This window comes from Onychomys torridus, chromosome 9 (assembly GCF_903995425.1).
Source record: "Onychomys torridus chromosome 9, mOncTor1.1, whole genome shotgun sequence".
Taxonomy (NCBI): Eukaryota; Metazoa; Chordata; class Mammalia; order Rodentia; family Cricetidae; genus Onychomys; species Onychomys torridus.
Window position 1 is genome coordinate 25774953 of NC_050451.1, and position 12274 is coordinate 25787226.

Genomic DNA, 12274 nt, shown 5'->3' on the forward strand with positions numbered 1-12274 from the left:
ACAGTCAGGACAAATCTCTCTCACCTGCCAGACCCATGGATGCTCAGACCCAACCAAGTAAACACACAGAAACTTATATTGTTTACAAACTGTATGGCCGTAGCAGGCTTCTTGTTATCTACTTCTTCTATCTTAAATTAGCCCATTTCTGTTAGTCTATAAGTTGCCACATGGCTCGTGGCTTACCAGTACCTTACATCTTCCTTGTCATGGCAGCGGCTGGGGCAGCTGGCAGTGGTGTCTCTCTACGCAGCCTTCCACTTCCCACAATTCTCCTCCTCCTTGTCCTGCCTACCCTATCCTTCCTGCCTGGCTCCTGGCCAATCAGCACTTTATTTATTTTTTAACCAATCAGAGAAACACATTTGACATACAGAACATACCACAGCACTACGCCCTAAGGCAGTTTGAGTACACAGCACTGATCTGAAAATTGTGATGACTTGTGTGTAAGAAATGGGGTGGAGAACATGTGGATGACATCAAGGAAGAAAGAGAAAAAGGATCTTGATGAGGAAAGAAAGGAGGAAAATAAGAAAGTATTATATCAGGATTTCCAAATGAAGACTGGGTGGGCTCTAGCCCTTGTCCTCTCGCCTGATATCTGAATCCTTCATGGCTTATGTCTTCTTGGACCCATGTTGCTTTGCTTTCTTTTAAGCATTTGGTTTCTGGGTCATTTGTAACTTATTATCCATGTCTGTTTGTTTCTGTGTCCCTCTCTCTTTGCTCACATAGTCTGAGACTTAAGTATGCCTATGTCCCAGCTGCTGAAGGGTTTGAGATGGGGTTCATTATTGACTGAAGGATATTTTGACAGAAATCACTGTTTGGGGACTTTGCACTTAAGAACGGATGTGAAACTCCTCTTTGTTTCATTCAACTTGGACAGCCTAGCTTGAGACCTCTCCTGCAATAGCATATCTTTCTCCCTTCCTTGTATACAAAGTCATAGAGACATTTCATGTTCTGTTCTCTGCAGGTCCATGATTGTAGTCCAACCACACTAATCAAAGGATGGGGGAGTTGCAGGATGTGCTTTGATTCTTTGTCTGTTGTTTCATACTTTGTCTTTTCCATTCTCTGTAATTAATTATAAAAATAGGAATATAGCTCCAGGGCATGAATAAGGTTTGGGTATAAAGAGATACAATAGATGCCATTGGTAGAGTGAAACTTTCAAATAGCAGTTTAGCCTTGAAGAATATATATTGAATTAGAAATGCTGTAATTCTTGAGTCATGATCTCTGACTTATAAGACTGCTGTGTCTATTACCTGGGTGCTTTAGTAGATTAGACCAGGAATACGAGGGATTTAAAAGATTAAGTGAAGGCCAGTAAGATGGCTCATCAGTAAAGGTACTTGCTGGCAAGACTGACAGCCAGAGTTCAATCCCCAAAATGCACAAGCTAGAAGGAGAGAACCTGCTGCCAATTGTGTCCTCTGACCTTCACACACACACACACACACACACACTCACACACACACTCACACACACACACACACACACACACACACACACACACACACACACACACACTCACACACACACACACACACACACACACACACACGAAGAGAGAGAGAGGGAGAGAGGGAGGGAGGGAGAGAGAGACTAAATTTAATTTTAAACTTTTTAAAAAAGATTAAGTTCACAGAATAAATGTGTTTGCTGGTAGTGAACGAGAGGATAAGTGCCATGTGACATCATTTCCTGTGGAGACTCTACCACTTTCTATGGAGCTGGAGCTCTGACCTCTCTTAATATTAGTTTCTCCTTCTGTAAAATGAAGATCACTTCAGAAAGGAATTGTGGGAGTACTAAATGAAATACTGTCCAGTACTAACACAAGCTCTGATTGTCATAGAAAATAAGAATGAGTGAGAACTGTCTTACAGTTATATAATTATTATTCAAAGGTAGTATTCTTGATTTGGCCCATACTATTTTCTCCCTTCACTAATTCACTGGTTACTTATGCAGTTCTCTGATGGCCAATTCTTATATCTTGTCAGTTTCGGAGTCACAACAGCCATCTCTGAGGACACACTGTCATTTCAAAGCACTGGCTAACTACAGCCCAGACTGACAGTGACGAATAGCTCCACAGAGCCTGCAATGTACTCTGACATTTCCCGGAAACTCCCATATGCCACCACGTTGTGTCCCTCTTGTTTTGTGCTTCTTTGCTCTCAGCAGATTTCAGATATAGTTTCTGAAGGTGAACATCATCTTCCTCTGAAAAATAATCCAGCAAGAACCAGTGCAGAGTAATTGGCCTTTGGGAAAGCATCACTGTCAAGTCAAAAGATAGAAAGTGAATTAAATACACTTTTTCTTTCTTTTATACTTTCAGCATGTACATGTCCACATTCTTCCAAGGAAAGCAGGGGACTTCCACAGAAATGACAACATCTATGATGAGGTGAGTCTGTCCTTTGTGACCTTATTATTTGATTACAGGGCCTGTTGGTATGATGAAATCAACCCAGTTAACCAGATGTCACCCCAGACATGATCTTAAATGGACTTGAGAAGTAGCAGAAGAAGCTAAAAGTGGCCATCAGAGGGAAAATAAATGAATTATAATGATTTTTTAAACTGATGAAACCCAATAGCAAACCAAGGGTTCTTGTGATTTCTGCTTTGTCATGTTACAAAGGACACTTAATATCTGTGTGAAGACATGACCCTGAATCTCCACAATGTGAAGTGTTACCAGTAAAAATCAAGCAGATTGGCATATGATTCTTTGAGATGAATGTGCTAACTTTGGGAGCTGGGGAGATGGCTCAGTGGATAAATGGCTTCCAATGTAAGCATATGTAGATGTAACTGTCTTGTTAAATAAGAAACACAGAGCCAATTGCAGAGTTAAAAGCCAAGAGCAATAGCTGAGAGCTAAAAACCTTACCCTTCACTGCTTCTGCTGTTTTTCCTCTCCATAAGAGAGCTACTTCCTGTAGCTTTTTTTTTTTTTTTTTTTTTTTTGGTTTTTCAAGACAGGGTTTTCCTGTGTAGCTTGTGCCTTTCCTAGAACTCACTCAGTAGACCAGGCTGGCCTCGAACTCACAGAGATCCCTCCTGCCCCTGCCTCCCGAGTGCTGGGATTAAAGGTGTGCGCCACCACGGCCCAGCTGTCCTGTATTTTATATAGACTTTCTATTCTGCCTTTTCATTGGTTGTAAACCCAGCCACATGACCTCCTTGTCACTGCCTGTCTGTAAAGACCTCCAGGTCTTCTATGGTTGGTATTGAGATTAAGGGCGTGTGTCACCATGCTGGCTGTATCCTTGAACACACAGAGATCCTGCCTAGCTCTGCCTCCCAAGTGCTGGGATTAAAGGCATGTGCCACTACTATCCAGCTTCTGCTATAGCTTGCTCTGACTCCAAGGTAACTTTATTAATATACAAATAAAATCACATTTCAGTACAAATAAAATATCACCACAAGCATAAGAGCCTGAGTTTGCTAGAACCTTAGCAGCCCTATAGAAAGCTGGAAATGGCAATACATGCATGTATGTAACCCAAGCATTAGGAACAAAATGGTCATGAAGTAGATGGGCAGATCCCTGGAGCTTACTGGCCATCAGTCTAGCCAAATAAGTGAGCTACAGGGTCAACAGGACCCTATCTTAAAAAAAAAAAAAAAAAAAAAAAAAAAAAAAGATGGGAAGTGATGAAAGAATATACTCAATGCCAACCTCTGGCATATGTGCATATATATGCACGCATATTAACATGTAAATACATACACCCCATATACATACAAAGAACATGTTGCCTTTGCATTTTAGCCCACTTCTGGTCTCAACTTGTCTCTCCAAAGAACATATATTCAAAGTGGATCTTTGAGTTATTCTCAAGAGAAACTAGTTAGTTTAATTGACATGTGTGTGACTTGTGTCTCCTAAATATTTTAGAAGTTGGATGATTTCTGGATCTTTCCATCCAAAGACACAAATGTCAAATCAGCACTATATGAAGCATCAAGGGCTGCACGATTCTACTCTAGGGTCTTGTCCACATGAGAACCTTCTAGTGTCTACATATGCTGTGTGGAACACTGCCTATGATAGAGTAGGTTAGCAGAAAATGCAAAGTCATTTCAGTTTACACATTGTCTATAGTGATGGAGGGAAAACACATTCCATGCTCTTGAGCACTGACCAGACATTGCCAGTGCCATAGAGCGACTGTGTGAAAAGCACTTTGCCTGTTACAAGGAAAGCTGCTTGGCTGGGTCAGCATTATCTGCCTGGGTGTCAGAGAGGACAGACAGACACTAGTCATATATTTGATACTCCTCTTCCAGCCCTTTGAAAACAACTTCCACTTTTATTTATAATTTTGATTGTTTATTATGTATCTCTGTCAAGTAGATGTATAAGAAGATAAGATCTTCAACTTGTCCCCAGGGGTCACATGGACAGTACATCTCTGCATATGTTCATAGGGTTTTTCCTAATTAATTAGGCATTAAAATGGGTATCCAAACATTGTAAATAAAGAATGTCAGCATTTAATAAGTCCCAGGACTCAATGGGTCACTTGATGTATTTTCCTACACTTGCCATGAACTTGTGTAGGGTAGACATTGCTTAGCCACTAGTTTTAAGTGCTTACTTGTGACCTAGTAGCTGAAACTCTTATTTTTTAGGGATATCTTTGTCTCTAGAGATTATGTTTGGGTAGATAGCAAAGGCACATGGTAATAAATTATTATTTATATCAAAACCCTCACAAGTGATTCTGATAAAATTCTAGGTATAAGAGTAGGTGCTGTACACAGTCTGGGCTTCCCAAAGCCTCTAAACACTCTAATGTAAACTCAATTTCAGCAGATGTAGAATGCAGATTGGGGATTGGTAATGGCTTAGTCTGTGTAGGGAGAAAATCAGAGTTACAGGATCATTATACAGAGATATATTAAAAACACAAGTACACAGCTTATTAACGTAAACCAAGGTTAATAAAATGTTGCCAAGTACAGGGTATTTTAATAAATACATTACCACATGATTTGTATACAAGTGAATGCTGCTGGAGTGGCATTCAAAGTGCTTGACAATCCTGTTTCCTTAGGCTGATCAGTCACCTTGAATCTTGTTTATGTTCCAAACATGCTATTGACAGAAGCTGTGTGGCTATATTTTAGGTCCATACAAGACACAATGGCTGACCTTGCACAGTACCTGGCCTTTCATCTAATACTCTCTCACCCTTCTTGCATGCTCTAGTGGCAACTCTAGACTAACAAACAAAGCAACACATGTTACTACATCCCATATATCCCCTCTGTATGAAGAAGTAATTTCCATAAGAATTTTTTCAGTCAATATTAGCTTATAAATTGCTCTACAGAGATAAAGACTAGACAGACATTGAACAACAGATTCAAATTCATTGCAACCCACAGAGGAGGTGACAGCCCATAAAGGCACTTGGCTGCTGTGTCTTAATTTTCTTATCTTTAAAATGGATAATGCTTAGCACTCCAAAACTTGGCATGTGTATTATGTGACATACAGTGCCTAAAAGAGGGTATTGAGGATTGGTACCTACTAAACAGTTATTAATAGGCTGTACTTATTGTTTTTGTTGCTAATTTTGCCTTTGAACAAATACAGAGGGTAAGTAATGGGTAACCTAGATTTCAAACTAGGCTGTTGGATGTCCTCATTTAGCACCATTTTCCAGAGTGAGTAAAAATCATGTTTCCAATTTTCCCTCTGCCTTTAGCTAATCAGCCTCAGTTTAATCTTCCTCTTTGTTTGAGAAGTCTCACTTTTGAGTACATAATAAGGTAATGTCTAGCAAGAGGCACAGTGAGCATGTAGCATCATGCAGGCATTATTGGTACAAGATGCAATGTACATTAGACTGAGTGATCTTAACCAGAAATGATAGGGTGATGAGGGATGGCATTCTTTATACTGATGAAATCACTCACTGTGGATTATGTATCTCTTTATGACACAACAAACAGGCTACCTTGAAGGGAGACAGGTGGGAAATAGAAAGAGCAAGAGACCAGCTCAGTGAATGTAATTGTACTCCTACTATTGTAGGCTTACGGCATGATTCCAAAGAAGTCCTACATTAAATTTGCTCCTAAGGTTCCATTCTTTGAGAGTACAGCTTTAGGATGAATAGCGAGAACTGAAGAAGACTCACAGAAAGGATGGCAAGTTCTGGAAACAGAGAAAGGAGATGAAGATTGGGAACAAAGATACTTAAAAGGGGAAACAGAATACTTATAGATAGAGGACAACAGAGTCACTGTCTCTAAAATTCTGGAATTTTTTTGAAAGGACATTAAACATGTTCTATGTGACAGTAATATGTTCCGTATGGGTTCTAAACAGAGATCTAGGAGTATAAGGCTGCAAGGAGACAGATGTCAGCATCAAAAAAGGAAAGATCACATTTAGGAAAAGGCTTCTAACAGAGTGACCTTTGTGTGAAAGGGTGATTCCATCGTTGGATCCCTCAGGTCGTAATTGTTCAGAAGTGTGTGTGGTCACTGCATGGACCATGTGGTTACCCTTCCTGCCTCTTCTGATCTGGCCCATTTTTCCTTTTATTGCCACTTGTGGATTCTGCAAGCTCTGTAACAAATGGTGCCTTTCTGTTATTAGTATTATGGCACTTGGGCAGCTGCCTAACAAAGCATTCTTTGTTTAATTCCAAGAAACACAAGACTTTCCCTCATTTCCAGCCTCTCCCTGCCTTTTCTCTAGCTCAGCATTGCATGTTGATGATCGGGGGCCTTGCCTTCTTTCTTGCATGTGTTTAGTCGTTCCCTGCAAAGCACTTTTTAATGATGTGCTTTATTTTTGTCTGCAAAGTACTTTTTAATGAGACTGAATGCTGTTAAGCATGTCACTCATGCTGTAGGTCAGTAAAGCTCCCATGATTCTGTCTCTTACATATACTTTCATCCCTCATTTAGGACGTGTCCATGTGTCTTTGCAGTGTTTCCTCACACTGAGAATTAAAGTCTTTCCCACGAATGTAGAATGAGAGGTCAGTATGAGCAGTGCTGGTTCCCAAAGTCATTAATTTTTTAGCTCCTGTCCCAATTCATCTCTTGTCGCTACCATTCAAGTGTTACTGCTCTCAGGAACATCTGCCTGGCTCGACATTTCATGCCAAACCATCTATAATATTTGTTTCAACTTCCTGTTTGTTTGCTTATTTACAATGCTGTGACCCAAAGTGACTTCTTCAGATTCAATGTTGGGTCCTGCCCATTTTTCTGCCACCAGTGACTCTCCTTCTCACATAGCTTGTTTTTCTCAAACTTAGCATTGGTATTCTGACCTCAGGGCTTTTGTCCAAATTGTTCTCTTTACCTGCAATGACTGCCATCTGTCCCGATTCATGTCAGTCTGTGTCTTTATCCAAAACTTAGGTCTAAAAGAGCACTTCTTACTCTTATCTTGCTTTGGCTAAAATAACTAGCTTACCATGTAGCTTCTTCCTATTAGCATGTCTGTTATATTCTTAATAACTCATTCAAGATAATTTTTAGTTTATATGCAATACCTGCATTCCCCAAGTGTACTGTAAAAATTTGAGAGCAGGGACTTAGTCTGGTATACGGTGGGTCATCAGTGACTATCTGTAAATTAGATACACATATGACAGAACAAGAGTCACACATCAAGAATTTGATATCTCATACAAGCGAAAACATAATTTAAAAGGAGAGTGCATCTTGCTTTCAGGGGGTTGATTCATTAATTCATGTCTTCACTGGATGTGAGTGGAACATGGTGCTATCAGTCATCTAAGGTTAATTTAATGGGGCATGGAATAAAACCCTTTGGTCAGAAATCAGTGTGCTGCAGAAGGCTGAAAATTGTGGCACACCAGAAAGGTTTGGAGAAGCAATTATAAACCGTGTCTGATTGCTAAGCAAGTCTGGTAGACTTGTGTCAAGGAGGATAAGTAACATTCCCCTTTGAAACCTAGATCTGTCTTCCTGTAACAAATATAGATGTGAGGGTTGCTGAAAGTAGGCTGGAGAACCACTCTGCTTTCATTCTTTGATTATCACCCTGGAGTTTATCTCAATTGTTCTCCCTCAAGCTTTTTGCCTTAGATTTGTTCTTATGCATTTCACTTATCCTTCCAAGCACCACATTTCAGAGCATGAGCCTCTCTCCTCTCTCCAAACTGAGTGTAAACTCCACCCTTTCTAAAACATATAGCTACTTTTTCAATGTTCTCCATATAGATATGTGCAGCTCCCAAACTCTGTGTTATATTTTCTTAGAACTTGCATGAATTATATAAAGCCTTCTCTGAACTCTGCAGGACCTCTATTATCTTGACAAGTTGATGGAGATTATGATAATGACACAAATGGTTCCTTGGTTCAAAGAGCATGCATAGCTAATGTGGAGGAGGAAAGTGCCCATTGCTTAATGCCACAGTACATCATTTCATTAGCTCAGTAAGACTTACCTTGACTTTGTCTTAGATAAGCACACTTGTAACTGGATTGGTCAATTCATCAGATGTTTATGGGTGATATTGAATGGTTATGATTGCATGCTGTGTATAAAATTCATCCCTTTTCTTTAAAAGAAGTGCCTAATATTAAAGCAAAGGAGAACTGCAACCAGCAATTGAAAAAAAATTAACCATGAACTTTATAGACAGAGCAACCATCAGTTCAAGAATGTTATGGAAAACAATTGCTTGGTTTATTGCAATGTATAAACAAAATTAATTTACTCAAATTCAGGTCATTTGGCCCTGAAGGCTTGAGAGAAGCATTATATTGCTGATGATATTTATTGTTGAACTTGGATCTCTTTCACACATCATTTGACAATGTACTCAAAGTTCATGGGTCCCTAGTTGATTTTACAAAAAGGAAAGAATGTTTCAGTGAGACAGTTAATTAGCTGTTCTCCCTCTGGGTTCACTGATCTCTTCCTAGTGATTGCTAAGCTTCTGAGTTCATGAATTTTAGAATGCAAACATTGATACCTCTTCTTCAGATTAAAATTGCAACTTTATATGTTTTTGTATTCCTTGGGACTTTTAAGTCAAAGAATATGGGTATGATGAATGCCTGGTCATTCTTAATTAAATGATATGCCTCATATGCTCCCTATATGTACCTTTGAATGTTCTTTTGGATATCTAACTTAATAGAACTGGACTACTGTTTCCTAGGCCACATTATTATCAAGTTAAATCTTTATAATCCCTCACACAAGAAGGTAAAATTAGGAAAGAGTGGTTTATCAGGTTAAAAATTATTTTCTGCTCCTTTTTCCTCATAAAAATAAATACTGAACAAAATAAAGTTGGCTTCATGCTGAGTCGTGCTTACTAAAAGAAAGGCAAAAGACAATAATGATGATAATGATGGGTTGGGGGCTTCCAAAGACAATCATGAATTCATTGTTCATCAACAAATCAGATCAAAAAGGGAAGCAGAATAAACAACTGGTGAACTTCAGATCCATGTATGAGCCCCATAGCATAAGATGTCATTTCTACGGTGTCTGTGTTTTTCTAATTAGAATGAGAAATACTTTAAGAGATGTTTTTCTCAAATTTTTTCTGCTATGTCCCTTGAATATCTTCAGTTGCATGTTAGTAATACATTAGTAAAAATGGTGTGAATCATATGTCACTCTATGTGTAACATTCATAGCAAAAGCACTTCATTAAACCTCCCTCATTGTTTTCTGAATAGACTTTACTGGGCAGAGTCCGTGTAACCTGCATGGTAAATTCAATCTGTAGACATATCCCATAGTACAGCTAGAAGATGCTTGGTAGTGAAGACGGAAAATGCCTGCTCTGTGATACTCTTGTTTCTGATGTCCCCCTGTCTTCTGTCATGTCTTTCACAGGGTAATCCTTAGTCTCACTGACAGATGCAGTCAAGCATCCATGAACCACAATGCCTAAAGAATAGGCTATGTGTGTATTTAAAAATCTTCATTTGACATAACTGCTAATAAGTTATCACTTAGGATAAAAGATTTTGACAGTTTATAAAGCTATGATGCAATAAACAAACTACCAAGCAAAAGTTCTTTTGAATCCATAGTATTTGGAGGATTGAGAATGTAGGACTCAGAGAAGGGAAAGTTATTGTAGTAATGAGTTATGATCACAAACAGGTAAATACAGCAGAGAGAAGAGAGATATTAATTAATCATTAATATATTTTTCTCAGTGGAAATTATTATGATCTGAAAAAGAAAAGATCCCAAATATTTGATCTATTCTCTCTTAAAGAACAACATAAAAATAAGCAAGGATTATTAAGAAGGAAGAAAACAATTAATGCAAGTTTTATATTCTAAAGAATTTATAAATGATTTTGTTGTTTGGCTATCAGCTGTCAAGCTTTTGATGAAGCATTCATATACTTAAAATAATCTTTATAGTAAGTCCCATTACCTCTATAATTGGAACAGGATATATCTTTGAAATGCATATGTTACATGCCAGCAGAGGGGTGTCATAATGCTGTCAAGATTTTGCTTTTGTTACCACCAGGTAATATCCACTATTGAAGCCCCCAGTCCCTAGTCAGTACTCACCAATAGAAGACTATGTATATTTATGGATTTTTAGATTAAGAAAGATAAAAAGGAGCAAGTGAAGTTAAATTTACTAATAGAATTTTAAACTAAAACAATCATAAGATTATCATTTCAGATATATATATATATATATATATATATATATATATATATAGCTGCTATAAGATATTATTAATAATATATTTATATTCTCTTATGTCTTTGAAACACAGTATATATTGTACATTTCAGTTCAAATTAGCCACAGGTGATGGGTGAGTACTAAATTAAATAGGATAGTTCTTGGATTCTTTAAATCCAGAGAACTTTGAGGGTATTTATTATTATTATTATTATTATTATTATTATTATTATTATTAAATGGAACTGAATGCAAAAATTGTTTTATTTTCATCCTGCCTATCTAAACCCAGAAGACAGTAGTGTAGTGTGTTTTTCATTACCCTCAAAATTTCAAAGTATAAAAGTCATTAAATGATTACTATGGGGCCTATTGTCTCTTGTCAAAGATCTTGTTGGAATTTTAAAAATGAAATGACCAGTCAGATCCCTACATGGAAGTCATTCATTTTCTGTCTGTTAGTACTACCAGGGATGCTCATGAGACTATCTGTAGATGATTTCCTATGTGGTCTTATTAAATAAAAAACACAGAGCCAAATATAGGGGTGGAAGCCTTAGAGAGATCAGGGAAATAGGGAAAGCCGCCAGCTAACCTTACCTCACCAACTCTGTAGCTTCCAAATGTGAGTTATTTCCTGTCTACCCACGTCTATATTCCTTGCTGTTCTGCCATCTGATTTACTCTCTCCATTCAGCTTCCTCTTCCTGTACAGCTCTGTCACTTCCTATCTGTACAGACTTCTAGACCTCCATGGTTAACTAGTTTTGGAATTAAGGCTTGTGCCACCAACAATGTGGCCTTGAAACACACAGAGATCCTGCCTGCTAAGTGATAGGATTAAGGACATTTGCTACTCTTGCCCGACTTCTTTGTTTACCTAAAATGGCTTGCTATTTCCTCTGATCTCCAGGCAAGCTTTATTTATTAAAGCACAAATAAAATATCACATTTCAGCACAAATAAAATATCACCACAACTATCCATGAACTTGGAGGGCAGGAGAGGTACTGTTTGGGTCATTATTTCTCCTGACAATTGCCCTTGAAATGGGTGGCCTAGTTGGCCTTCATGAGGGTGACTGAAATCTCTCATTCAGTTTTGAATGGAGATGCGATGTCTTTTGTGGTAACATCAGGTAAGGTTACATGTGAGGGTCTAGAGCTAGCTTGCTTCATGTTCAGTTCCTATTCCATATACTTGAACAAATTGCCCAACTTTTCCATGTCTCAGTTTTGTCATCTCTAACATATATGTAGGATTGCTATGAAGATCAAATAGCTTTTTACATATGAAATCTTAGGATGCATGAGAAGTGCTCAGTAAATATTTTATCATAATTTCCATGAGTATTAGTAGTATTATCATTATCCAGACAGACTATTGTGAGGAGCTGGTAGAGTGAGTTAGATAGACAAAGGTCAGAGGTCATCTTCTAATTACAGAGAAGCCATATGAGAATTCTGTTACCATATGTATGCGGACTGAGAGCCTTCAAGGACAGCCATTCATGAGCACATCAAACCTTCAAACAGTCACAAGTAGAGAGCTTCCATGAT

General features: G+C 38.2%; 1 protein-coding gene across 1 annotated transcript in view; it reads left to right on the forward strand.

The window, feature by feature from the left end:
* Fhit (fragile histidine triad diadenosine triphosphatase) overlaps nucleotides 1–12274 on the forward strand; it is a 1532194-nt gene that overhangs the window by 1326293 nt on the left and 193627 nt on the right. Inside the window, exon 7 of the mRNA XM_036199337.1 lies at nucleotides 2360–2428. Coding sequence (XP_036055230.1) covers nucleotides 2360–2428 — 69 coding nt within the window. The remainder of the gene's footprint in view (nucleotides 1–2359; nucleotides 2429–12274) is intronic.